This window comes from Hypanus sabinus, chromosome 7 (assembly GCF_030144855.1).
Source record: "Hypanus sabinus isolate sHypSab1 chromosome 7, sHypSab1.hap1, whole genome shotgun sequence".
Classification (NCBI taxonomy): Eukaryota; Metazoa; Chordata; class Chondrichthyes; order Myliobatiformes; family Dasyatidae; genus Hypanus; species Hypanus sabinus.
This window is the reverse complement of record NC_082712.1, coordinates 91300313-91327735: the sequence shown is the minus strand read 5'-3', so window position 1 is coordinate 91327735 and position 27423 is coordinate 91300313. Positions and strand designations below refer to the sequence as shown.

General features: G+C 53.2%; 1 protein-coding gene across 1 annotated transcript in view; it reads left to right on the top strand.

Annotated features, from left to right (window-relative positions):
* The first annotated feature begins 2599 nt into the window (after positions 1–2599).
* The window catches only part of LOC132396985 (galactose-3-O-sulfotransferase 4-like), a 36058-nt gene continuing 11234 nt past the window's right edge, over positions 2600–27423 (top strand). Inside the window, exons 1-2 of the mRNA XM_059975157.1 lie at positions 2600–3150; positions 4226–5002. Coding sequence (XP_059831140.1) covers positions 2940–3150; positions 4226–4470 — 456 coding nt within the window. The 5' untranslated portion in view covers positions 2600–2939 and the 3' untranslated portion in view covers positions 4471–5002. The remainder of the gene's footprint in view (positions 3151–4225; positions 5003–27423) is intronic.

Genomic DNA, 27423 nt, shown 5'->3' with positions numbered 1-27423 from the left:
GCAGGTTTGTCAGAGTTGTTGGGGAGGGTTTGAACTAATTTGGCAGGAGGGTGGGAACCAGAGTGAAGGGACTCAGGAAAGGGTGGATGGTCAAAAAGACAGCGTGCAGTCAGATTGTCAGGAAGGGGAGGCAGGTGATGGGACTTAGTTGCAGCCAACAAGCTGAGTATCAAATCATCAGGGATGCAGAATCAGAAAGGATAGCAAATACATTACTCAAGGTGTTGTATCTAAATGTGCATAGTGTAAGAAATAAGGTGGATGATCTTGTTGCACTATTGCAGATTGACAGGTATGATGTATGATCAAAAAGGTGCAACAGCACATTTATTTCCTGCAGAGCATCAAGGAAGCTCACCTCTGCCCCAGGATACTGACGGACTTTTACCGCTGTACCACTGACAGCATACTCACCATCTGCATCTCAGTGTGGTATGGGAATTGTCCCGTATCGGACCGCAAAGCACTCCAGCGTGTGGTGAAAACTGCCCAGCGGATTATCGACACCCAATTGCCCACCATTGAGAACATCTACCATAAACACTGCCTGGGCAGGGCGAAGGCATTATCAAGGATGCATCTCACCCTAACCCTGGACTTTTCACTCTCCTCCCATCCGGTAGGCGCTACAGGAGCCTCCGCTCCCGCACCAGCAGGCTCAGTAAGAGCTTCTTCCCTGAGGCTGTGACCCTGCTGAACCTCACATCACAGCGCCAAGCAGTATTGCACCCATATTGTACTGTCTCAGTACTCTTATATTTGTGTGCTGTAGCACTTCCTTTTTATTTGCAGTTATTTTGTAAATAATACTATTCTTTGCATTTCTGGTTAGATGCTAACTTCATTTCATTGGCTTTGTATCCATACTTGGCACAATGACAATAAAGTTTAATCTAATTTAATCTAATCAAATGATGCTGTGGCCATCACTGAATCTTGGCTGAAGGATGGTTGTGGTTGGGAGCTGAATGTACAAGGTTACATGTTATATCGGAGGGATAGGAAGGTAGATAGAGGGGGAGGTGTGGCTCTACTGGTAATGAATGGCATCGAATCAGTAGAAAGATGTGACACAGGACTGGAAGTTGTTGAATCCTTGTGGATTGAGTTAAGAAACTGCAAGGGTAAAAGGACATTAATGGCAGTTACATACAGGCCTCCCAACAGTGGCTGGGATGTGGATCACAGATTACAACAGGGAATAGAAAAGGTATATCAAAAGGACAATGTTATGATAGTCATGGGAAAGTTCAGAAATCAGGTTGGTAATGGATCTCAAGCGATTGAGTTTGTTGAATGCCTACGAGAACAGTTTTAGAACAGTTTGTCATTGAGCCTACCAGGGGATCAACGATACTGGATTGGGTGTAATGAACTGGAGGCGATTAGGGAGCTTAAGGTAAAAGAACCAGTGATCACAATAGCAACACGTACAACACGCTGGAGGAACATCCATGGAAATGAGCGGTCAACGTTTTGGGCCGAGACCCTTCGTCAGGACCCTATAAGGAAGGTGGGGGGAGGGTGGGAAGGAGAAGGCTGGTAGGTGCCAGGTGAAAAACCAGTAAGGGGAAAGATCAAGGGGTGGGGGAGGGGAAACGGGGAGGGGATAGGCAGGAGAGGTGAAGAAGGAATGTAAGGGGAAAGAACTATGGGTAGTAGAAGAAGGCGGAACCATGAGGGAGGTGATAGGCAGCTGGAGGAGGAGACAGTGAAACTGGGATGGGGGAAGGGAGGGGCAGCTCTTGGGCTGTATTCCCTGGAGTTCAGGAGAATGAGGGGGGATCTCATAGAAACATTCCAAATGTTAAAAGGCTTGAACAGATTATGTATGGCAAAGTTATTTCCCATGGTAGGGGAGTCTAGGACAAGAGGGCATGATTTCAAGATTGAAGGACTTCCATTGAGAACAGAGATGCGGAGAAATTGTTTTAGTCAGAGGATGGTAAATCTGGAATTTGTTGCCACGAGTGGCTGTGGAGGCCAAATCATTGGGTGCATTTAAGCCAGAGATGATAGGTTCTTGATTAGCCAGGACATCGAAGGGTATGGGGAGAAGGCAGGGGAGTGGGAATGACTGGAAAAACTGGATCAGCCCATGATTGAATGGCGGAGCAGGTTCGATGGGCCGAATGGCCTATGCCTGCTTCCATATGTTATGGTCTTGTGGTCTTAAAGGGGATGTTGATAGTTTCTTTAATAGGTGTGAAAGGCAAACTAAATCACCCTTGCTGGAGCAGACTCCATGAAGCAAATGGGCTACTGTTCTCCCTGTATTTCTTATCGTCTCTGCCCGCTGACCTTTGACTCTCTAGAACAGTTGTTTGTCACTCTTTGTTTGTGAACGTTGTACCGTGAATAAAACCATCAGAGACACACAGCTGGTAGATATAAGGTAGTCTTTTATTCAACAAAATAAGACTGGCGGAAGAGGCATCTTTGACTGAGTATTACATGACATTTTATTTGTGAAAGATTAAAGGACAATTCTATATTTACAATGTATCTCCAATGCTTCCTATAAATTGCACATAAGTTTTTTAGCTACTTCTTCGCAATCACATTCTGGACACCTAAAATCTGGAATGGTCATCAACATTGTTTTTTTTCAATTAACTGTGCACAGTGTCAGGAGATTATCGAACAGGGTTGCATTTAAAGTGTAATCTGCAATCCCCATTCAGGTGTAAAGATTAGTTGTTGAGGTTAATGTTTGCTATCTACCCACATTCCAGAATATGTGCTAACCATGAGTTAATTTGGCATTGATTCCATTGTATTTCTCTGCTTGAATGTAAATATTTGCAGGAAAATGAATCTCATGGTGGTACTTATGTACTTTGAGTCAATGTAGGGGACTCGCGGTGTGAGACATTGCAGTTATTGCTACACTACCCTTGAGTTTGCCTCTGATTTTGACTGTTGCACACAGATACAGAATGTCCCAGGATGCATTCTGCAAACCCAGGAGACCCGTGGTGTTCAAGGCCGCCAGCAGCACAGTTCTCAACATCCTGTATCGATACGGAGAGGCCAGGAACATGACGTTTGCCCTGCCCTTCTACGACCACTTGGGGTATCCCAGGCTCTTCCAGGCCACATACGTCAAGGACTTTGGCAAGAACTCCAGCGAGGAATATAACATCCTCTGTAATTACATGGTTCAATTTGCCTGAGGTGGTGTTGAATACTTTGATGAACACACCCTATGCTATCAATGAATAATGGTCCTGTCCCTTCACGAGGTTCACGGGACTGTACAGCGCAGCATGGCCTACTGCTCAAAGTGGCCGTGGTAGCCAATTAGCACACCTACATCAATCCTACCTCCCCGCACCCGGTCCTCCTAAGTCTTAACTATTTGCGCCTGTTGAAATGTCTCCCAAACATTATGCTTGTCGCTGAATCTCACGACGGGTTGAGTTTATTGTCATGTAGAGCGAGGTCTTGGTCCAGTGGAAGAACTTGTTTTCAGCAGCATCACAGGTGTGTAGTTACAGATATGACACAGTGGCCACTTGACTAAGAACTGGAGTGGTACCCGGTGCAGTCTCCTGCCGCTGTGGCCCATCCGCTTCAAGGTTTGGCATGTCGTGTGTTCAGAGATGCTCTTCTGCACTCCACTGTTGTAACGTGCCGTTATCTGAGTTACCCTCGCCATCCTGTCAGATCCTGTCCCGTTAACAGCACACACGAAGTGCTGGAGGATCTCAGCATCCTTGGAAATGAACGAACAGCTGCGTTTCAGGCAGGGCTGGAAACGAAGGGTGAAGGTACCAGAATAAAATGGAGGAGGGAGGGGAGGATAGCAAGAAGGTGATAGGTGAAGCCAGGCTGATCAGAAAGATAAGAGGGCAGGTGATACGAGAGGGCAGCGGACAGTAAGAGTAAGGGAAGAATGCAGGAACTATCTACAAGGAGGTTGCCAGGGAAAGGGGTATTAAGAGGCCACAAATTTAAGTCCAGAGTTGAGAGGTTTAAATGGGATACCAGGGGCAGCTCCTTCATATATAGTGGCCCGTACTTGCAACGAGCTCCCAGAAATCGCGGGTAAAGTTGGGCCTGTCTCTTTGACTCTGTACATTGGTGCCGCTGTATCCTGAAGCCCGGTGATGAGTTTGTATAGGATGGCCGTGCTGTAGTCATGGTCTCTCAATCTGTCCCTTGTGCTTCGCTGCTGTTCTGTTCCGTGTTCTGTCTATGCTGACGTTGACTTTCCTTCCAGCAGGTGAGGAGGGTGATGCCAAAACAATCCTCCGGAACGCCAACCGGCTGGCCGAATCAGCCTTCTCCTACTTTCACGCTGCCTTCAGGGAGGCAAAGAGCCTGGACCGGTTCCTGTCGAGGCCAGACACTTTCTATAGGCTGTCCAGAACCAATGATCACTACGCCGGCTGGTTCGACCTGGGAGAGGACCTGTACGGAGCTGGAGCAGACTTTCGACCCTGCCATGCTCGCCGAGTACTTTGACGAGACGCTGGTCCTGTTCCGGGAGGCTCTGTGTTGGCGGATGAAAGACATGGTTTATATTAGGCTCAATGCTCGGCCGGCTGGCTGACTCCCGCCGCTTAGTCTAAGCTCCAGGAGTGGAACTGCTTAGACTGGATCCCGTACCGCCACTACGGGGTGGCCAGGATGAAGCGAGACGCCTCCTACCTCCAGAAACTCCGCCAGCACCGCCAGGCCACCTGCCTCCAAGGGAAAGGGACCGAGGAGGATCGCAGCGCTGTGCCGACGGTAATCAGGGAAGCCCGCTTCGTGGCCTACGATCTCAGAAAGGACCTGACAGGCCCCACCCATGAAGACAGTCCTGCCGGAGAAGTATTCCCTCGGCCTATTGCAGAAGAAGTGAGCACTGATCAAACCTGCCAGTCAACGGGGATCCTAGAGCATAGAATGGAACAGTACGGGACCGGCCCTTCACCCCACCATGGCTGTGCTCCAAATGATGCAAATTTCGGCTGTCTCTTCTGCCTGTACATACCTAACCCTCTGTAATCAGGTTCGTGTGTGACTGTTACAGCCCCGTTCACTATTGTATCTGATTCCCACACCGCCCTGGCACTCACTACTCACTAGGAAGAAGCTTGCCCCACACATCTCCTTTATACTTCTCCCCCCTCCCCAGGCACTCTAGTATTTACTGAATGTGGCAGAGAGAGAAAGATGCTGATTGTCTATCTCGTCCAGGTCTCTAATAATGATATAAACTTCTATCAGGACCCCCCACAGCCTGCAGGGCTCGGGAATGGGGCGAACAGGACTGCGCACCACACTCTCAGTGCAGCCCGCCAGGGTTTTGTGTGAACGTATACCGACTTCACCACACCTATAATGTCCGCCTCTCGTGATAATGGCAAGAGTGTCACCTGCCTCCTTTACCGCTCCATAGGAGCAGAATTAGGCCATTCAGCCCATCATGCGTGCTCCACCTTTCCATTATGGCTGATTTTTATCCCTCTCAACCTGCGTACTGTGATACCCTTAACGATAAATATATCCAAATCACTTGGCCCACATGGCCGTCTGTGGCAACAATTCTACTGATTCACACCCCACCCCCCGACTCTAGAAATCTCCGTTCTAAAGGGACATCCCTGTATTCCGAGGGTGTGGCTCACCCACTGTAGGAAACGTCCTCTCCACATCCACTCTGTCTAGGCCTCGCAATAATTGACAGGTTTCAATGAGATGCCCCTTCATTCTTCTAAACTCCAGTGAGTATAGGCATTTAAGCCATCAAATGCCCCTCATACATTCCAGGGAACATATTCCTGAATCATTCTTCTGACTCTCTCCAATGCCAGCACGTCGTTCCTTATATACGAGGCCTAATACTGCTCACAGTAGTCCAGATGTATTCTGACCGAAGCCTGTCTATCACTCAGTCTACTATCAGAGAGTGAGAGAGGGACCAGTTCCAGACACTCACCTGTTGACTAGCTGCCCTCACAAATGTTGCTGAGAACACCCGGCCAGTTCCACTGGACTCACCCGCCACAGACTGTTTTCTTTTTAAGTTGCCCTTTGACCTTTAACAGAGGTACTACATGAAGCCACACATTGGTTTGCAGCCTCTCCTTGCAGACTCTACCTCAGCGGCTGGCAAGCCCATTGGGAGTTCTGGCTCTAGCACGGTGCCGCACAAATATCCTGTCACCCACCACAGATCCATCGGGTTCCCCCAGCAGTCATCTCCGCCGGTATTCTGTCACTCTTTTCCCGTGTACCGCCTCAGTGTACTGATGCAATGGCATGATCGGCATGGGCAAACATACAAAACTGATCATCAATCAATTACCAACCCACCAGGTTGCCCGTCTGTACACTGCAATGTTCCTGTGCAGTTGATTTGTAATCCATTCACGTTCACTTCATCAACCAGAGTGACCTGACAGGTGGAGGGGCTCAGAGAGAGACAGACAGAGATGGGGACGGGAGGGGGAGGGGGAGGGGGAGTGAGAGGGAGTGGGGGAGGAGAGAGACAGAAACAGAGACAGAGACGGGGTCGGGGAGAGGAGAGAGAGAGACAGACAGAGACCGGGGTGGGGAGAGAGAGAGAGAGAGAGAGAGAGAGAGAGACAGACAGAGACAGGGATAGGGCAGGGGGGAGAGAGAGGGAGGGAGAGGGGAGAGAGAGAGAGAGACAGACAGAGACCGGGGTGGGGAGAGAGAGAGAGAGAGAGAGAGAGAGAGACAGACAGAGACAGGGATAGGGCAGGGGGGAGAGAGAGGGAGGGAGAGGGGAGAGAGAGAGAGAGAGACAGAGACAGAGACAGAGACGGGGTCGGGGGGGAGAGAGAGAGAGACAGACAGACAGAGACGGGGATGGGAGGGGGAGGGAGAGGGAGGGAGGGGGGAGGAGAGACACAGGCAGAGACGCAGAGAAAGAAACTCAAAGAAAGGCAGGGAGAGAAGAGAGACAGACAGAGACAAGGAGACAGAGAGAGATGGAGAGAGAGAGAGAAAGACAGGTAGAGAGAGAGGGAGAAACGGAGAGAGATTTGGGCAGACAGTGAGGCAGAGATACTCAGTACGGGATTGAGACAGAGAGAGGGAGAGAAAGGGAAGAGGGAGAGTCTCAGAGAGAGAGAGAAAGACGGAGAGAGAGAGAAGGAGACACACAGTGAGAGACTCAGAGAGAAGACAGAGGTGGAGTAAGAGAGAGAGAGAGAGGGGGGAGTGAGTGTGTGAGAGAGAGAGGAAGACTCGGAGAGAGAAGGGGAGTGAGTGTGTGTGAGAGGGAGGAAGACTCGGAGAGAGAGAGAGAGAGAGAGGGGAGTGGGTGTGTGTGTGTGAGAGAGAGAGAGGAAGAGTGAGTGTGTGTGTGAGAGAGGGGGAGGGAGTGTGTGAGAGAGAGAGGAACACTCGGAGAGAGAGGGAGTGAGTGTGTGAGAGAGAGCGACGGAGAGTGAGTGTGTGTGTGAGAGAGAGAGGAACACTCGGAGAGAGAGAGAGGGGGAGTGAGTGTGTGTGAGAGAGAGAGAGGAACACTCGGAGAGAGAGGGGGAGTGAGTGTGTGTGAGAGAGAGAGGTAGACTCGGAGAGAGAGAGGGAGAGTGAGTGTGTGTGAGAGAGAGAGGAAGACTCGGAGAGAGGGGGGAGTGAGTGTGTGTGAGAGAGAGGAACACAGAGAGAGAGAGAGGGAGTGAGTGTGTGAGAGAGAGAGGAAGACAGAGAGAGAGAGGGGGAGTGAGTGTGTGTGAGAGAGAGAGGAACACGGGGAGAGAGAGAGAGGGAGTGAGTGTGTGTGAGAGAGAGGAACACTCGGGGAGAGAGGGGGAGTGAGTGTGTGTGAGAAAGTGGAAGACTCGGAGAGAGAGGAGAAGTGAGTGTGTGTGAGAGAGAGAGGAAGACTCGGAGAGAGAGGGAGTGAGTGTGTGAGAGAAAGTGGAAGACTCGGAGAGAGAGGAGAAGTGAGTGTGTGTGAGAGAGAGAGGCTCGGACAGAGAGGGGGAGTGTGTGTGTGTGAGAGAGAGAGGAAGACTCGGAGAGAGAGAGGGAGTGAGTGTGTGAGAGAGAGAAGAAGACTTGGAGAGAGAGAGGGGGAGTGAGTGTGTGAGAGAGAGAGGAACACTCGGGGAGACAGAGAGGGAGTGAGTGTGTGTGAGAGAGAGAGAGGAAGACTCGGAGAGAGAGGGAGTGAGTGTGTGTGAGAGAGAGAGGAACACTCGGGGAGAGAGAGAGGGAGTGAGTGTGTGTGAGAGAGAGAGGAAGACGGAGAGAGAGGGAGTGAGTGTGTGTGAGAGGGAGAGGAACACTCGGGGAGAGAGGAGAAGTGAGTGTGTGTGAGAGAGAGAGGAACACTCAGAGAGAGAGAGGGGGAGTGAGTGTGTGTGAGAGAGAGAGAGGAAGACTCGGAGAGAGAGAGGGGGAGAGAGTGTGTGTGTGAGAGAGAGAGGAAGACTCGGAGAGAGAGGGGGAGTGAGTGTGTGTGAGAGAGAGAGAGGAAGACTCGGAGAGAGAGGGGGAGTGAGTGTGTGTGAGAGAGAGAGGAAGACAGAGAGAGAGAGGGAGAGTGAGTGTGTGTGAGACAGAGAGGAAGACAGAGAGAGAGAGGGAGAGTGAGTGTGTGTGCGACAGAGAGGAAGACTCGGAGAGAGAGGGAGAGTGAGTGTGTGTGAGAGAGAGAGGAAGACTCGGAGAGAGAGGGGAGTGAGTGTGTGTGAGACAGAGAGGAAGACTTGGAGAGAGAGAGAGAGGGGGAGTGAGTGTGTGTGAGACAGAGAGGAAGACTTGGAGAGAGAGAGAGATGGGGAGTGAGTGTGTGTGAGACAGAGAGGAAGACTCGGAGAGAGAGAGAGAGGGGAGTGAGTGTGTGTGAGACAGACAGGAAGACTCGGAGAGAGAGAGAGATGGGGAGTGAGTGTGTGTGAGACAGAGAGGAAGACTCGGAGAGAGAGAGAGAGGGGAGTGAGTGTGTGTGAGACAGAGAGGAAGACTTGGAGAGAGAGAGAGATGGGGAGTGAGTGTGTGTGAGACAGAGAGGAAGACTCGGAGAGAGAGAGAGGGGGAGTGAGTGTGTACGAGAGAGAGAGAGGAACACTCGGAGAGAGAGGGGGAGTGAGTGTGTGTGAGAGAGAGAGGTAGACTCGGAGAGAGAGAGGGAGAGTGAGTGTGTGTGAGAGAGAGAGGAAGACTCGGAGAGAGGGGGGAGTGAGTGTGTGTGAGAGAGAGAGGAACAGAGAGAGAGAGAGAGGGAGTGAGTGTGTGTGAGAGAGAGGAAGACTCAGAGAGAGAGGGGGGAGTGAGTGTGTGTGAGAGAGAGGAACACTCGAGAGAGAGGGGGAGTGAGTGTGTGTGAGAGAGAGAGGAAGACTCGGAGAGAGAGGGAGTGAGTGTGTGAGAGAAAGTGGAAGACTCAGAGAGAGAGGAGAAGTGAGTGTGTGTGAGAGAGAGAGGAAGACTCGGACAGAGAGGGGGAGTGTGTGTGTGTGAGAGAGAGAGGAAGACTCGGAGAGAGAGAGGGAGTGAGTGTGTGTGAGAGAGAGGAAGACTTGGAGAGAGAGAGGGAGTGAGTGTGTGTGAGAGAGGAAGACTCGGAGAGAGAGAGGGAGTGAGTGTGTGTGAGAGAGAGGAAGACTTGGAGAGAGAGAGGGGGAGTGAGTGTGTGTGAGAGAGAGAGGAACACTCGGGGAGAGAGAGAGGGAGTGAGTGTGTGTGAGAGAGAGAGAGGAAGACTCGGAGAGAGAGGGAGTGAGTGTGTGTGAGAGAGAGAGGAACACTCGGGGAGAGAGAGAGGGAGTGAGTGTGTGTGAGAGAGAGAGGAAGATGGAGAGAGAGGGAGTGAGTGTGTGTGAGAGGGAGAGGAAAACTCGGGGAGAGGGGATAAGTGAGTGTGTGTGAGAGAGAGAGGAACACTCAGAGAGAGAGAGGGGGAGTGAGTGTGTGTGAGAGAGAGAGAGGAAGACTCGGAGAGAGAGAGAGGGGAGTGAGTGTGTGTGAGACAGAGAGGAAGACTCGGACAGAGAGGGGGAGTGTGTGTGTGTGAGACAGAGAGGAAGACTCGGAGAGAGAGAGAGATGGGGAGTGAGTGTGTGTGAGACAGAGAGGAAGACTCGGAGAGAGAGAGAGAGGGGAGTGAGTGTGTGTGATACAGAGAGGAAGACTTGGAGAGAGAGAGAGATGGGGAGTGAGTGTGTGTGAGACAGAGAGGAAGACTCGGAGAGAGAGAGAGGGGGAGTGAGTGTGTACGAGAGAGAGAGAGGAACACTCGGAGAGAGAGGGGGAGTGAGTGTGTGTGAGAGAGAGAGGTAGACTCGGAGAGAGAGAGGGAGAGTGAGTGTGTGTGAGAGAGAGAGGAACAGAGAGAGAGAGAGAGGGAGTGAGTGTGTGTGAGAGAGAGGAAGACTCAGAGAGAGAGGGGGGAGTGAGTGTGTGTGAGAGAGAGGAACACTCGAGAGAGAGGGGGAGTGAGTGTGTGTGAGAGAGAGAGGAAGACTCGGAGAGAGAGGGAGTGAGTGTGTGAGAGAAAGTGGAAGACTCAGAGAGAGAGGAGAAGTGAGTGTGTGTGAGAGAGAGAGGAAGACTCGGACAGAGAGGGGGAGTGTGTGTGTGTGAGAGAGAGAGGAAGACTCGGAGAGAGAGAGGGAGTGAGTGTGTGTGAGAGAGAGGAAGACTTGGAGAGAGAGAGGGAGTGAGTGTGTGTGAGAGAGGAAGACTCGGAGAGAGAGAGGGAGTGAGTGTGTGTGAGAGAGAGGAAGACTTAGAGAGGGGGAGTGAGTGTGTGTGAGAGAGAGAGGAACACTCGGGGAGAGAGAGAGGGAGTGAGTGTGTGTGAGAGAGAGAGAGGAAGACTCGGAGAGAGAGGGAGTGAGTGTGTGTGAGAGAGAGAGGAACACTCGGGGAGAGAGAGAGGGAGTGAGTGTGTGTGAGAGGGAGAGGAACACTCGGGGAGAGGGGAGAAGTGAGTGTGTGTGAGAGAGAGAGGAACACTCAGAGAGAGAGAGGGGGAGTGAGTGTGTGTGAGAGAGAGAGAGGAAGACTCGGAGAGAGAGAGGGGGAGTGAGTGTGTGTGTGAGAGAGAGAGGAAGACTCGGAGAGAGAGGGGGAGTGAGTGTGTGTGAGAGAGAGAGAGGAAGACTCGGAGAGAGAGGGGGAGTGAGTGTGTGTGAGAGAGAGAGGAAGACAGAGAGAGAGAGGGAGAGTGAGTGTGTGTGAGACAGAGAGGAAGACAGAGAGAGAGAGGGAGAGTGAGTGTGTGTGAGACAGAGGAAGACAGAGAGAGAGAGGGAGAGTGAGTGTGTGTGAGACAGAGAGGAAGACTCGGAGAGAGAGGGGGAGTGAGTGTGTGTCAGACAGAGAGGAAGACTTGGAGAGAGAGAGAGAGAGGAAGACTCGGAGAGAGAGGGAGTGAGTGTGTGTGAGACAGAGAGGAAGACTTGGAGAGAGATGGGGAGTGAGTGTGTGTGAGACAGAGAGGAAGACTCGGAGAGAGAGGGGGAGTGAGTGTGTGTGAGAGAGAGAGGAAGACTTGGAGAGAGAGAGAGAGTGGGAGTGAGTGTGTGTGAGACAGAGAGGAAGACTTGGAGAGAGAGGGGGAGTGAGTGTGTGTGAGAGAGAGAGGAACACTCGGAGAGAGAGGGAGTGAGTGTGTCAGAGAGAGAGAGGGAGATTGAGTGTGTGTGTGAGAGAGAGAGGAAGACTCGGAGAGAGAGGGGGAGTGAGTGTGTGTGAGAGAGAGAGAGGAAGACTCGGAGAGAGAGGGGGAGTGAGTGTGTGTGAGAGAGAGAGGAAGACAGAGAGAGAGAGGGAGAGTGAGTGTGTGTGAGACAGAGAGGAAGACAGAGAGAGAGAGGGAGAGTGAGTGTGTGTGAGAGAGAGAGGAAGACAGAGAGAGAGAGGGAGAGTGAGTGTGTGTGAGACAGAGAGGAAGACAGAGAGAGAGAGGGAGAGTGAGTGTGTGTGAGACAGAGGAAGACAGAGAGAGAGAGGGAGAGTGAGTGTGTGTGAGACAGAGAGGAAGACTCGGAGAGAGAGGGGGAGTGAGTGTGTGTCAGACAGAGAGGAAGACTTGGAGAGAGAGAGAGAGAGGAAGACTCGGAGAGAGAGGGAGTGAGTGTGTGTGAGACAGAGAGGAAGACTCGGAGAGAGAGGGGGAGTGAGTGTGTGTGAGACAGAGAGGAAGACTTGGAGAGAGAGAGAGAGTGGGAGTGAGTGTGTGTGAGAGAGAGAGGAAGACTTGGAGAGAGAGAGAGAGTGGGAGTGAGTGTGTGTGAGACAGAGAGGAAGACTTGGAGAGAGAGGGGGAGTGAGTGTGTGTGAGAGAGAGAGGAACACTCGGAGAGAGAGGGAGTGAGTGTGTGCGAGAGAGAGAGGGAGAGTGAGTGTGTGTGTGAGAGAGAGAGGAACACTCGGAGAGAGAGAGAGGGGGAGTGAGTGTGTGTGAGAGAGAGAGAGGAACACTCGGAGAGAGAGGGGGAGTGAGTGTGTGTGAGAGAGAGAGGTAGACTCGGAGAGAGAGAGGGAGAGTGAGTGTGTGTGAGAGAGAGAGGAAGACTCGGAGAGAGGGGGGAGTGAGTGTGTGTGAGAGAGAGAGGAAGACTCGGAGAGAGGGGGGAGTGAGTGTGTGTGAGAGAGAGAGGAACACAGAGAGAGAGAGAGGGAGTGAGTGTTTGTGAGAGAGAGAGGAACACTCGGGGAGAGAGAGAGGGAGTGAGTGTGTGTGAGAGAGAGAGGAAGATGGAGAGAGAGGGAGTGAGTGTGTGTGAGAGGGAGAGGAACACTCGGGGAGAGGGGAGAAGTGAGTGTGTGTGAGAGAGAGAGGAACACTCAGAGAGAGAGAGGGGGAGTGAGTGTGTGTGAGAGAGAGAGAGGAAGACTCGGAGAGAGAGAGGGGGAGTGAGTGTGTGTGTGAGAGAGAGAGGAAGACTCGGAGAGAGAGGGGGAGTGAGTGTGTGTGAGAGAGAGAGAGGAAGACTCGGAGAGAGAGAGAGGGAGTGAGTGTGTGTGAGAGAGAGAGGAAGACAGAGAGAGAGAGGGAGAGTGAGTGTGTGTGAGACAGAGAGGAAGACAGAGAGAGAGAGGGAGAGTGAGTGTGTGTGAGACAGAGGAAGACAGAGAGAGAGAGGGAGAGTGAGTGTGTGTGAGACAGAGGAAGACAGAGAGAGAGAGGGAGAGTGAGTGTGTGTGAGACAGAGAGGAAGACAGAGAGAGAGAGGGAGAGTGAGTGTGTGTGAGACAGAGGAAGACAGAGAGAGAGAGGGAGAGTGAGTGTGTGTGAGACAGAGAGGAAGACTCGGAGAGAGAGGGGGAGTGAGTGTGTGTCAGACAGAGAGGAAGACTTGGAGAGAGAGAGAGAGAGGAAGACTCGGAGAGAGAGGGAGTGAGTGTGTGTGAGACAGAGAGGAAGACTTGGAGAGAGATGGGGAGTGAGTGTGTGTGAGACAGAGAGGAAGACTTGGAGAGAGATGGGGAGTGAGTGTGTGTGAGACAGAGAGGAAGACTCGGAGAGAGAGGGGGAGTGAGTGTGTGTGAGAGAGAGAGGAAGACTTGGAGAGAGAGAGAGAGTGGGAGTGAGTGTGTGTGAGACAGAGAGGAAGACTTGGAGAGAGAGGGGGAGTGAGTGTGTGTGAGAGAGAGAGGAAGACTCGGAGAGAGGGGGGAGTGAGTGTGTGTGAGAGAGAGAGGAACACAGAGAGAGAGAGAGGGAGTGAGTGTGTGAGAGAGAGAGGAAGACAGAGAGAGAGAGGGGGAGTGAGTGTGTGTGAGAGAGAGAGGAACACGGGGAGAGAGAGAGAGGGAGTGAGTGTGTGTGAGACAGAGAGGAAGACAGAGAGAGAGAGGGAGAGTGAGTGTGTGTGAGACAGAGGAAGACAGAGAGAGAGAGGGAGAGTGAGTGTGTGTGAGACAGAGAGGAAGACTCGGAGAGAGAGGGGGAGTGAGTGTGTGTCAGACAGAGAGGAAGACTTGGAGAGAGAGAGAGAGAGGAAGACTCGGAGAGAGAGGGAGTGAGTGTGTGTGAGACAGAGAGGAAGACTTGGAGAGAGATGGGGAGTGAGTGTGTGTGAGACAGAGAGGAAGACTCGGAGAGAGAGGGGGAGTGAGTGTGTGTGAGAGAGAGAGGAAGACTTGGAGAGAGAGAGAGAGTGGGAGTGAGTGTGTGTGAGACAGAGAGGAAGACTTGGAGAGAGAGGGGGAGTGAGTGTGTGTGAGAGAGAGAGGAACACTCGGAGAGAGAGGGAGTGAGTGTGTGAGAGAGAGAGAGGGAGAGTGAGTGTGTGTGTGAGAGAGAGAGGAACACTCGGAGAGAGAGAGAGGGGGAGTGAGTGTGTGTGAGAGAGAGAGAGGAACACTCGGAGAGAGAGGGGGAGTGAGTGTGTGTGAGAGAGAGAGGTAGACTCGGAGAGAGAGAGGGAGAGTGAGTGTGTGTGAGAGAGAGAGGAAGACTCGGAGAGAGGGGGGAGTGAGTGTGTGTGAGAGAGAGAGGAAGACTCGGAGAGAGGGGGGAGTGAGTGTGTGTGAGAGAGAGAGGAACACAGAGAGAGAGAGAGGGAGTGAGTGTGTGTGAGAGAGAGAGGAACACTCGGGGAGAGAGAGAGGGAGTGAGTGTGTGTGAGAGAGAGAGGAAGATGGAGAGAGAGGGAGTGAGTGTGTGTGAGAGGGAGAGGAACACTCGGGGAGAGGGGAGAAGTGAGTGTGTGTGAGAGAGAGAGGAACACTCAGAGAGAGAGAGGGGGAGTGAGTGTGTGTGTGAGAGAGAGAGGAAGACTCGGAGAGAGAGAGGGGGAGTGAGTGTGTGTGTGAGAGAGAGAGGAAGACTCGGAGAGAGAGGGGGAGTGAGTGTGTGTGAGAGAGAGAGAGGAAGACTCGGAGAGAGAGGGGGAGTGAGTGTGTGTGAGAGAGAGAGGAAGACAGAGAGAGAGAGGGAGAGTGAGTGTGTGTGAGACAGAGAGGAAGACAGAGAGAGAGAGGGAGAGTGAGTGTGTGTGAGACAGAGGAAGACAGAGAGAGAGAGGGAGAGTGAGTGTGTGTGAGACAGAGAGGAAGACAGAGAGAGAGAGGGAGAGTGAGTGTGTGTGAGAGAGAGAGGAAGACAGAGAGAGAGAGGGAGAGTGAGTGTGTGTGAGACAGAGAGGAAGACAGAGAGAGAGAGGGAGAGTGAGTGTGTGTGAGACAGAGGAAGACTTGGAGAGAGAGAGGGAGTGAGTGTGTGTGAGAGAGGAAGACTCGGAGAGAGAGAGGGAGTGAGTGTGTGTGAGAGAGAGGAAGACTTAGAGAGGGGGAGTGAGTGTGTGTGAGAGAGAGAGGAACACTCGGGGAGAGAGAGAGGGAGTGAGTGTGTGTGAGAGAGAGAGAGGAAGACTCGGAGAGAGAGGGAGTGAGTGTGTGTGAGAGAGAGAGGAACACTCGGGGAGAGAGAGAGGGAGTGAGTGTGTGTGAGAGGGAGAGGAACACTCGGGGAGAGGGGAGAAGTGAGTGTGTGTGAGAGAGAGAGGAACACTCAGAGAGAGAGAGGGGGAGTGAGTGTGTGTGAGAGAGAGAGAGGAAGACTCGGAGAGAGAGAGGGGGAGTGAGTGTGTGTGTGAGAGAGAGAGGAAGACTCGGAGAGAGAGGGGGAGTGAGTGTGTGTGAGAGAGAGAGAGGAAGACTCGGAGAGAGAGGGGGAGTGAGTGTGTGTGAGAGAGAGAGGAAGACAGAGAGAGAGAGGGAGAGTGAGTGTGTGTGAGACAGAGAGGAAGACAGAGAGAGAGAGGGAGAGTGAGTGTGTGTGAGACAGAGGAAGACAGAGAGAGAGAGGGAGAGTGAGTGTGTGTGAGACAGAGAGGAAGACTCGGAGAGAGAGGGGGAGTGAGTGTGTGTCAGACAGAGAGGAAGACTTGGAGAGAGAGAGAGAGAGGAAGACTCGGAGAGAGAGGGAGTGAGTGTGTGTGAGACAGAGAGGAAGACTTGGAGAGAGATGGGGAGTGAGTGTGTGTGAGACAGAGAGGAAGACTCGGAGAGAGAGGGGGAGTGAGTGTGTGTGAGAGAGAGAGGAAGACTTGGAGAGAGAGAGAGAGTGGGAGTGAGTGTGTGTGAGACAGAGAGGAAGACTTGGAGAGAGAGGGGGAGTGAGTGTGTGTGAGAGAGAGAGGAACACTCGGAGAGAGAGGGAGTGAGTGTGTCAGAGAGAGAGAGGGAGATTGAGTGTGTGTGTGAGAGAGAGAGGAAGACTCGGAGAGAGAGGGGGAGTGAGTGTGTGTGAGAGAGAGAGAGGAAGACTCGGAGAGAGAGGGGGAGTGAGTGTGTGTGAGAGAGAGAGGAAGACAGAGAGAGAGAGGGAGAGTGAGTGTGTGTGAGACAGAGAGGAAGACAGAGAGAGAGAGGGAGAGTGAGTGTGTGTGAGAGAGAGAGGAAGACAGAGAGAGAGAGGGAGAGTGAGTGTGTGTGAGACAGAGAGGAAGACAGAGAGAGAGAGGGAGAGTGAGTGTGTGTGAGACAGAGAAGACAGAGAGAGAGAGGGAGAGTGAGTGTGTGTGAGACAGAGAGGAAGACTCGGAGAGAGAGGGGGAGTGAGTGTGTGTCAGACAGAGAGGAAGACTTGGAGAGAGAGAGAGAGAGGAAGACTCGGAGAGAGAGGGAGTGAGTGTGTGTGAGACAGAGAGGAAGACTCGGAGAGAGAGGGGGAGTGAGTGTGTGTGAGACAGAGAGGAAGACTTGGAGAGAGAGAGAGAGTGGGAGTGAGTGTGTGTGAGAGAGAGAGGAAGACTTGGAGAGAGAGAGAGAGTGTGGAGTGAGTGTGTGTGAGACAGAGAGGAAGACTTGGAGAGAGAGGGGGAGTGAGTGTGTGTGAGAGAGAGAGGAACACTCGGAGAGAGAGGGAGTGAGTGTGTGCGAGAGAGAGAGGGAGAGTGAGTGTGTGTGTGAGAGAGAGAGGAACACTCGGAGAGAGAGAGAGGGGGAGTGAGTGTGTGTGAGAGAGAGAGAGGAACACTCGGAGAGAGAGGGGGAGTGAGTGTGTGTGAGAGAGAGAGGTAGACTCGGAGAGAGAGAGGGAGAGTGAGTGTGTGTGAGAGAGAGAGGAAGACTCGGAGAGAGGGGGGAGTGAGTGTGTGTGAGAGGAGAGAGGAAGACTCGGAGAGAGGGGGGAGTGAGTGTGTGTGAGAGAGAGAGGAACACAGAGAGAGAGAGAGGGAGGAGTGTGTTTGTGAGAGAGAGAGGAACACTCGGGGAGAGAGAGAGGGAGTGAGTGTGTGTGAGAGAGAGAGGAAGATGGAGAGAGAGGGAGTGAGTGTGTGTGAGAGGGAGAGGAACACTCGGGGAGAGGGGAGAAGTGAGTGTGTGTGAGAGAGAGAGGAACACTCAGAGAGAGAGAGGGGGGAGTGAGTGTGTGTGAGAGAGAGAGAGGAAGACTCGGAGAGAGAGAGGGGGAGTGAGTGTGTGTGTGAGAGAGAGAGGAAGACTCGGAGAGAGAGGGGGAGTGAGTGTGTGTGAGAGAGGAGAGAGGAAGACTCGGAGAGAGAGAGAGTGAGTGAGTGTGTGTGAGAGAGAGAGGAAGACAGAGAGAGAGAGGGAGAGTGAGTGTGTGTGAGACAGAGAGGAAGACAGAGAGAGAGAGGGAGAGTGAGTGTGTGTGAGACAGAGGAAGACAGAGAGAGAGAGGGAGAGAGTGAGTGTGTGTGAGACAGAGGAAGACAGAGAGAGAGAGGGAGAGTGAGTGTGTGTGAGACAGAGAGGAAGACAGAGAGAGAGAGGGAGAGTGAGTGTGTGTGAGACAGAGGAAGACAGAGAGAGAGAGGGAGAGTGAGTGTGTGTGAGACAGAGAGAAGACTCGGAGAGAGAGGGGGAGTGAGTGGTGTGTCAGACAGAGAGGAAGACTTGGAGAGAGAGAGAGAGAGGAAGACTCGGAGAGAGAGGGAGTGAGTGTGTGTGAGGACAGAGAGGAAGACTTGGAGAGAGATGGGGAGTGAGTGTGTGTGAGACAGAGAGGAAGACTTGGAGAGAGATGGGGAGTGAGTGTGTGTGAGACAGAGAGGGAAGACTCGGAGAGAGAGGGGGAGTGAGTGTGTGTGAGAGAGAGAGGAAGACTTGGAGAGAGAGAGAGAGTGGGAGTGAGTGTGTGTGAGACAGAGAGGAAGACTTGGAGAGAGAGGGGGAGTGAGTGTGTGTGAGAGAGAGAGAGGAAGACTCGGAGAGAGGGGGGAGTGAGTGTGTGTGAGAGAGAGAGGAACACAGAGAGAGAGAGAGGGAAGTGAGTGTGTGAGAGAGAGAGGAAGACAGAGAGAGAGAGGGGGAGTGAGTGTGTGTGAGAGAGAGAGGAACACGGGGAGAGAGAGAGAGTGAGTGAGTGTGTGTGAGACAGAGAGGAAGACAGAGAGAGAGAGGGAGAGTGAGTGTGTGGTGAGACAGAGGAAGACAGAGAGAGAGAGGGAGAGTGAGTGTGTGTGAGACAGAGAGGAAGACTCGGAGGAGAGAGGGGGAGTGAGTGTGTGTCAGACAGAGAGGAAGACTTGGAGAGAGAGAGAGAGAGGAAGACTCGGAGAGAGAGGGAGTGAGTGTGTGTGAGACAGAGAGGAAGACTTGGAGAGAGATGGGGAGTGAGTGTGTGTGAGACAGAGAGGAAGACTCGAGAGAGAGAGGGGGAGTGAGTGTGTGTTGAGAGAGAGAGGAAGACTTGGAGAGAGAGAGAGAGTGGGAGTGAGTGTGTGTGAGACAGAGAGGAAGACTTGGAGAGAGAGGGGGAGTGAGTGTGTGTGAGAGAGAGAGGAACACTCGGAGAGAGAGGGAGTGAGTGTGTGAGAGAGAGAGAGGGAGAGTGAGTGTGTGTGTGAGAGAGAGGAGGAACACTCGGAGAGAGAGAGAGGGGGAGTGAGTGTGTGTGAGAGAGAGAGAGGAACACTCGGAGAGAGAGGGGGAGTGAGTGTGTGTGAGAGAGAGAGGTAGACTCGGAGAGAGAGAGGGAGAGTGAGTGTGTGTGAGAGAGAGAGGAAGACTCGGAGAGAGGGGGGAGTGAGTGTGTGTGAGAGAGAGAGGAAGACTCGGAGAGAGGGGGGAGTGAGTGTGTGTGAGAGAGAGAGGAACACAGAGAGAGAGAGAGGGAGTGAGTGTGTGTGAGAGAGAGAGGAACACTCGGGGAGAGAGAGAGGGAGTGAGTGTGTGTGAGAGAGAGAGGAAGATGGAGAGAGAGGGAGTGAGTGTGTGTGAGAGGGAGAGGAACACTCGGGGAGAGGGGAGAAGTGAGTGTGTGTGAGAGAGAGAGGAACACTCAGAGAGAGAGAGGGGGAGTGAGTGTGTGTGTGAGAGAGAGAGGAAGACTCGGAGAGAGAGAGGGGGAGTGAGTGTGTGTGTGAGAGAGAGAGGAAGACTCGGAGAGAGAGGGGGAGTGAGTGTGTGTGAGAGAGAGAGAGGAAGACTCGGAGAGAGAGGGGGGGGAGTGAGTGTGTGTGAGAGAGAGAGGAAGACAGAGAGAGAGAGGGAGAGTGAGTGTGTGTGAGACAGAGAGGAAGACAGAGAGAGAGAGGGAGAGTGAGTGTGTGTGAGACAGAGGAGACAGAGAGAGAGAGGGAGAGTGAGTGTGTGGTGAGACAGAGAGGAAGACTCGGAGAGAGAGGGGGAGTGAGTGTGTGTCAGACAGAGAGGAAGACTTGGAGAGAGGAGAGAGAGAGGAAGACTCGGAGAGAGAGGGAGTGAGTGTGTGTGAGACAGAGAGGAAGACTTGGAGAGAGATGGGGAGTGAGTGTGTGTGAGACAGAGAGGAAGACTTGGAGAGAGATGGGAGTGAGTGTGTGTGAGACAGAGAGGAAGACTCGGAGAGAGAGGGGGAGTGAGTGTGTGTGAGAGAGAGAGGAAGACTTGGAGAGAGAGAGAGAGTGGGAGTGAGTGTGTGTGAGACAGAGAGGAAGACTTGGAGAGAGAGGGGGAGTGAGTGTGTGTGAGAGAGAGAGGAAGACTCGGAGAGAGGGGGGGAGTGAGTGTGTGTGAGAGAGAGAGGAACACAGAGAGAGAGAGAGGGAGTGAGTGTGTGAGAGAGAGAGGAAGACAGAGAGAGAGAGGGGGGAGTGAGTGTGTGTGAGAGAGAGAGGAACACGGGGAGAGGAGAGAGAGGGAGTGAGTGTGTGTGAGACAGAGAGGAAGACTTGGAGAGAGATGGGGAGTGAGTGTGTGTGAGACAGAGAGGAAGACTCGGAGAGAGAGGGGGAGTGAGTGTGTGTGAGAGGAGAGAGGAAGACTTGGAGAGAGAGAGAGAGTGGGAGTGAGTGTGTGTGAGACAGAGAGGAAGACTTGGAGAGAGAGGGGGAGTGAGTGTGTGTGATGAGAGAGAGGAACACTCGGAGAGAGAGGGAGTGAGTGTGTGAGAGAGAGAGAGGGAGAGGTGAGTGTGTGTGTGAGAGAGAGAGGAACACTCGGGAGAGAGAGAGAGGGGGAGTGAGTGTGTGTGAGAGAGAGAGAGGAACACTCGAGAGAGAGGGGGGAGAGAGTGTGTGTGAGAGAGAGAGGTAGACTCGGAGAGAGAGAGGGAGAGTGAGTGTGGTGGTGAGAGAGAGAGGAAGACTCGGAGAGAGGGGGGAGTGAGTGTGTGTGAGAGAGAGAGGAACACAGAGAGAGAGAGAGGGAGTGAGTGTGTGAGAGAGAGAGGAAGACAGAGAGAGAGAGGGGGAGTGAGTGTGTGTGAGAGAGAGAGGAACACGGGGAGAGAGAGAGAGGGAGTGAGTGTGTGTGAGAGAGAGGAACACTCGGGGAGAGAGGGGGAGTGAGTGTGTGTGAGAAAGTGGAAGACTCGGAGAGAGAGGAGAAGTGAGTGTGTGTGAGAGAGGGAGGAAGACTCGGAGAGAGAGGGAGTGAGTGTGTGAGAGAAAGTGGAAGACTCGGAGAGAGAGGAGAAGTGAGTGTGTGTGAGAGAGAGAGGCTCGGACAGAGAGGGGGAGTGTGTGTGTGTGAGAGAGAGAGGAAGACTCGGAGAGAGAGAGGGAGTGAGTGTGTGAGAGAGAGAGGAAGACTTGGAGAGAGAGAGGGGGGAGTGAGTGTGTGAGAGAGAGAGGAACACTCGGGGAGAGAGAGAGGGAGTGAGTGTGTGTGAGAGAGAGGGGAAGACGGAGAGAGAGGGAGTGAGTGTGTGTGAGAGGGAGAGGAACACGCGGGGAGAGAGGAGAAGTGAGTGTGTGTGAGAGAGAGAGGAACACTCAGAGAGAGAGAGGGGAGTGAGTGTGTGTGAGAGAGAGAGAGGAAGACTCGGAGAGAGAGAGGGGGAGTGAGTGTGTGTGTGAGAGAGAGAGGAAGACTCGGAGAGAGAGGGGGAGTGAGTGTGTGTGAGAGAGAGAGAGGAAGACTCGGAGAGAGAGGGGGAGTGAGTGTGTGTGAGAGAGAGAGGAAGACAGAGAGAGAGAGGGAGAGTGAGTGTGTGTGAGACAGAGAGGAAGACAGAGAGAGAGAGGGAGAGTGAGTGTGTGTGCGACAGAGAGGAAGACTCGGAGAGAGAGGGAGAGTGAGTGTGTGTGAGAGAGAGAGGAAGACTCGGAGAGAGAGGGGAGTGAGTGTGTGTGAGACAGAGAGGAAGACTTGGAGAGAGAGAGAGAGGGGGAGTGAGTGTGTGTGAGACAGAGAGGAAGACTCGGAGAGAGAGGGGGAGTGAGTGTGTGTGAGAGAGAGAGGAAGACTTGGAGAGAGAGAGAGAGTGGGAGTGAGTGTGTGTGAGACAGAGAGGAAGACTTGGAGAGAGGAGGGGGAGTGAGTGTGTGTGAGAGAGAGAGGAACACTCGGGAGAGAGGGAGTGAGTGTGTGAGAGAGAGAGAGGGAGAGTGAGTGTGTGTGTGAGAGAGAGAGGAACACTCGTGAGAGAGAGAGAGGGGGAGTGAGTGTGTGTGAGAGAGAGAGAGGAACACTCGGAGAGAGAGGGGGGAGTGAGTGTGTGTGAGAGAGAGAGGTAGACTCGGAGAGAGAGAGGGAGAGTGAGTGTGTGTGAGAGAGAGAGGAAGACTCGAGAGAGGGGGGAAGGTGAGTGTGTGTGAGAGAGAGAGGAACACAGAGAGAGAGAGAGGGAGTGAGTGTGTGTGAGAGAGAGAGGAACACTCGGGGAGAGAGAGAGGGAGTGAGTGTGTGTGAGAGAGAGAGGAAGATGGAGAGAGAGGGAGTGAGTGTGGTGTGAGAGGGAGAGGAACACTCGGGGAGAGGGGAGAAGTGAGTGTGTGTGAGAGAGAGAGGAACACTCAGAGAGAGAGAGGGGGAGTGAGTGTGTGTGAGAGAGAGAGAGGAAGACTCGGAGAGAGAGAGGGGGAGTGAGTGTGTGTGTGAGAGAGAGGAAGACTCGGAGAGAGAGGGGGAGTGAGTGTGTGTGAGAGAGAGAGAGGAAGACTCGGAGAGAGAGGGGGAGTGAGTGTGTGTGAGAGAGAGAGGAAGACAGAGAGAGAGAGGGAGAGTGAGTGTGTGTGAGACAGAGAGGAAGACAGAGAGAGAGAGGGAGAGTGAGTGTGTGTGAGACAGAGGAAGACAGAGAGAGAGAGGGAGAGTGAGTGTGTGTGAGAGAGAGAGGAACACTCGGAGAGAGAGGGGGAGTGAGTGTGTGTGAGAGAGAGAGGTAGACTCGGAGAGAGAGAGGGAGAGTGAGTGTGTGTGAGAGAGAGAGGAAGACTCGGAGAGAGGGGGGAGTGAGTGTGTGTGAGAGAGAGAGGAACACAGAGAGAGAGAGAGGGAGTGAGTGTGTGTGAGAGAGAGAGGAACACTCGGGGAGAGAGAGAGGGAGTGAGTGTGTGTGAGAGAGAGAGGAAGATGGAGAGAGAGGGAGTGAGTGTGTGTGAGAGGGAGAGGAACACTCGGGGAGAGGGGAGAAGTGAGTGTGTGTGAGAGAGAGAGGAACACTCAGAGAGAGAGAGGGGGAGTGAGTGTGTGTGAGAGAGAGAGAGGAAGACTCGGAGAGAGAGAGGGGGAGTGAGTGTGTGTGTGAGAGAGAGAGGAAGACTCGGAGAGAGAGGGGGAGTGAGTGGTGTGTGAGAGAGAGAGAGGAAGACTCGGAGAGAGAGGGGAGTGAGTGTGTGTGAGAGAGAGAGGAAGACAGAGAGAGAGAGGGAGAGTGAGTGTGTGTGAGACAGAGAGGAAGACAGAGAGAGAGAGGGAGAGTGAGTGTGTGTGAGACAGAGGAAGACAGAGAGAGAGAGGGAGAGTGAGTGTGTGTGAGACAGAGAGGAAGACTCGGAGAGAGAGGGGGAGTGAGTGTGTGTCAGACAGAGAGGAAGACTTGGAGAGAGAGAGAGGAGAGGAAGACTCGGAGAGAGAGGGAGTGAGTGTGTGTGAGACAGAGAGGAAGACTTGGAGAGAGATGGGGAGTGAGTGTGTGTGAGACAGAGAGGAAGACTTGGAGAGAGATGGGGAGTGAGTGTGTGTGAGACAGAGAGGAAGACTCGGAGAGAGAGGGGGAGTGAGTGTGTGTGAGAGAGAGAGGAAGACTTGGAGAGAGAGAGAGAGTGGGAGTGAGTGTGTGTGAGGACAGAGAGGAAGACTTGGAGAGAGAGGGGGAGTGAGTGTGTGTGAGAGAGAGGAGGAACACTCGGAGAGAGAGGGAGTGAGTGTGTGAGAGAGAGAGAGGGAGAGTGAGTGTGTGTGTGAGAGAGAGAGGAACACTCGGAGAGAGAGAGAGGGGGAGTGAGTGTGTGTGTGAGAGAGAGAGAGGAACACTCGGAGAGAGAGGGGGAGTGAGTGTGTGTGAGAGAGAGAGGTAGACTCGGAGAGAGAGAGGGAGAGTGAGTGTGTGTGAGAGGGAGAGGAAGACTCGGAGAGAGGGGGGAGTGAGTGTGTGTGAGAGAGAGAGGAACACAGAGAGAGAGAGGGGGAGTGAGTGTGTGAGAGAGAGAGGAAGACAGAGAGAGAGAGGGGGAGTGAGTGTGTGTGAGAGAGAGAGGAACACGGGGAGAGAGAGAGGAGGGAGTGAGTGTGTGTGAGAGAGAGGAACACTCGGGGAGAGAGGGGGAGTGAGTGTGTGTGAGAAAGTGGAAGACTCGGAGAGAGAGGAGAAGTGAGTGTGTGTGAGAGAGAGAGGAAGACTCGAGAGAGAGAGGGAGTGAGTGGTGTGAGAGAAAGTGGAAGACTCGGAGAGAGAGGAGAAGTGAGTGTGTGTGAGAGAGAGGAGGCTCGGACAGAGAGGGGGAGTGTGTGTGTGTGAGAGAGAGAGGAAGACTCGGAGAGAGAGAGGGAGTGAGTGTGTGAGAGAGAGAGGAAGACTTGGAGAGAGAGAGGGGGAGTGAGTGTGTGAGAGAGAGAGGAACACTCGGGGAGAGAGAGAGGGAGTGAATGTGTGTGAGAGAGAGAGAGGAAGACTCGGAGAGAGAGGGGAGTGAGTGTGTGTGAGAGAGAGAGGAACACTCGGGGAGAGAGAGAGGGAGTGAGTGTGTGTGAGAGAGAGGGGAAGACGGAGAGAGAGGGAGTGAGTGTGTGTGAGAGGGAGAGGAACACTCGGGGAGAGAGGAGAAGGTGAGTGTGTGTGAGAGAGAGAGGAACACTCAGAGAGAGAGAGGGGGAGTGAGTGTGTGTGAGGAGAGAGAGGAAGACTCGGAGAGAGAGAGGGGGAGTGAGTGTGTGTGTGAGAGAGAGAGGAAGACTCGGAGAGAGAGGGGGAGGTGAGTGTGTGTGAGAGAGAGAGAGTAAGACTCGGGAGAGAGAGGGGGAGTGAGTGTGTGTGAGAGAGAGAGGAAGACAGAGAGAGAGAGGGAGAGTGAGTGTGTGTGAGACAGAGAGGAAGACAGAGAGAGAGAGGGGAGAGTGAGTGTGTGTGCGACAGAGAGGAAGACTCGGAGAGAGAGGGAGAGTGAGTGTGTGTGAGAGAGAGAGGAAGACTCGGAGAGAGAGGGGATGAGTGTGTGTGAGACAGAGAGGAAGACTTGGAGAGAGAGAGAGAGGGGGGAGTGAGTGTGTGTGAGACAGAGAGGAAGACTTGGAGAGAGAGAGAGATGGGGAGTGAGTGTGTGTGAGACAGAGAGGAAGACTCGGAGAGAGAGAGAGAGGGGAGTGAGTGTGTGTGAGACAGAGAGGAAGACTCGGAGAGAGAGAGAGATGGGGAGTGAGTGTGTGTGAGACAGAGAGGAAGACTCGGAGAGAGAGAGAGAGGGGGAGTGAGTGTGTGTGTGAGACCAGAGAGGAAGACTTGGAGAGAGAGAGAGATGGGGAGTGAGTGTGTGTGAGACAGAGAGGAAGACTCGGAGAGAGAGAGAGGGGGAGTGAGTGTGTACGAGAGAGAGAGAGGAACACTCGGAGAGAGAGGGGGAGTGAGTGTGTGTGAGAGAGAGAGGTAGACTCGGAGAGAGAGAGGAGAGTGAGTGTGTTGAGAGAGAGAGGAAGACTCGGAGAGAGGGGGGAGTGAGTGTGTGTGAGAGAGAGAGGAACAGAGAGAGAGAGAGAGGGAGTGAGTGTGTGTGAGAGAGAGGAAGACTCAGAGAGAGAGAGAGGGGGAGTGAGTGTGTGTGAGAGAGAGGAACACTCGAGAGAGAGGGGGAGTGAGTGTGTGTGAGAGAGAGAGGAAGACTCGGAGAGAGAGGGAGTGAGTGTGTGAGAGAAAGTGGAAGACTCAGAGAGAGAGGAGAAGTGAGTGTGTGTGAGAGAGAGAGGAAGACTCGGAGAGAGAGAGGGAGTGAGTGTGTGTGAGAGAGAGGAAGACTTGGAGAGAGAGAGGGAGTGAGTGTGTGTGAGAGAGGAAGACTCGGAGAGAGAGAGGGAGTGAGTGTGTGTGAGAGAGAGGAAGACTTGGAGAGAGAGAGGGGGAGTGAGTGTGTGTGAGAGAGAGAGGAACACTCGGGGAGAGAGAGAGGGAGTGAGTGTGTGTGAGAGAGAGAGAGGAAGACTCGGAGAGAGAGGGAGTGAGTGTGTGTGAGAGAGAGAGGAACACTCGGGGAGAGAGAGAGGGAGTGAGTGTGTGTGAGAGAGAGAGGAAGATGGAGAGAGAGGAGTGAGTGTGTGTGAGAGGGAGAGGAACACTCGGGGAGAGGGGAGAAGTGAGTGTGTGTGAGAGAGAGGAGGAACACTCAGAGAGAGAGAGGGGGAGTGAGTGTGTGTGAGAGAGAGAGAGGAAGACTCGGAGAGAGAGAGGGGAGTAAGTGTGTGTGAGAGAGAGAGGAAGACAGAGAGAGAGAGGGAGAGTGAGTGTGTGTGAGACAGAGAGGAAGACAGAGAGAGAGAGGGAGAGTGAGTGTGTGTGAGACAGAGAGGAAGACAGAGAGAGAGAGGGAGAGTGAGTGTGTGTGAGACAGAGAGGAAGACTTGGAGAGAGAGAGAGAGGGGGAGTGAGTCTGTGTGAGACAGAGGAAGACAGAGAGAGAGAGGGAGAGTGAGTGTGTGTGAGACAGAGAGGAAGACTCGGAGAGAGAGGGGGAGTGAGTGTGTGTCAGACAGAGAGGAAGACTTGGAGAGAGAGAGAGAGAGGGGGATTGAGTGTGTGTGAGAGAGAGAGGAAGACTTGGAGAGAGAGAGAGAGTGGAGTGAGTGTGTGTGAGACAGAGGAGGAAGACTTGGAGAGAGATGGGGAGTGAGTGTGTGTGAGACAGAGAGGAAGACTTGGAGAGAGAGGGGGAGTGAGTGTGTGTGAGAGAGAGAGGAACACTCGGGGAGAGAGAGGGGGAGTGAGTGTGTGTGTGAGAGAGAGAGGAAGACTCGGACAGAGAGGGGGAGTGAGTGTGTGTGAGAGAGAGAGGAAGACAGAGAGAGACAGGGAGAGTGAGTGTGTGTGAGACAGAGAGGAAGACAGAGAGAGAGAGGGAGAGTGAGTGTGTGTGAGACAGAGAGGAAGACTTGGAGAGAGAGAGAGAGGGGGAGTGAGTGTGTGTGAGACAGAGGAAGACAGAGAGAGAGAGGGAGAGTGAGTGTGTGTGAGACAGAGAGGAAGACTCGGAGAGAGAGAGAGGGGGAGTGAGTGTGTGTGAGACAGAGAGGAAGACTTGGAGAGAGATGGGGAGTGAGTGTGTGTGAGAGAGAGAGGAAGACTCGGAGAGAGAGGGGGAGTGAGTGTGTGTGAGAGAGAGAGGAACACTCAGAGAGAGAGAGGGGGAGTGAGTGTGTGTGAGAGAGAGAGGAAGACTCGGAGAGAGAGGGGGAGTGAGTGTGTGTGAGAGAGAGAGGAACACTCAGAGAGAGAGAGGGGGAGTGAGTGTGTGTGAGAGAGAGAGGAACACTCAGAGAGAGAGAGGGGGAGTGAGTGTGTGTGAGAGAGAGAGAGGAAGACTCGGACCGAGAGGGGGAGTGAGTGTGTGTGAGAGAGAGAGGAACACTCAGAGAGAGAGAGGGGGAGTGAGTGTGTGTGAGAGAGAGAGGAAGACTCGGACAGAGAGGGCGAGTGAGTGTGTGTGAGAGAGAGAGAGGAACACAGAGAGAGAGAGGGGGAGTGAGTGTGTGTGAGAGAGAGAGGAAGACTCGGAGAGAGAGGGGGAGTGAGTGTGTGTGAGACAGAGAGGAAGACTCGGAGAGAAAGGGGGGAGTGAGTGTGTGTGAGACAGAGGAAGACTTGGAGAGAGAGAGAGGGGGAGTGAGTGTGTG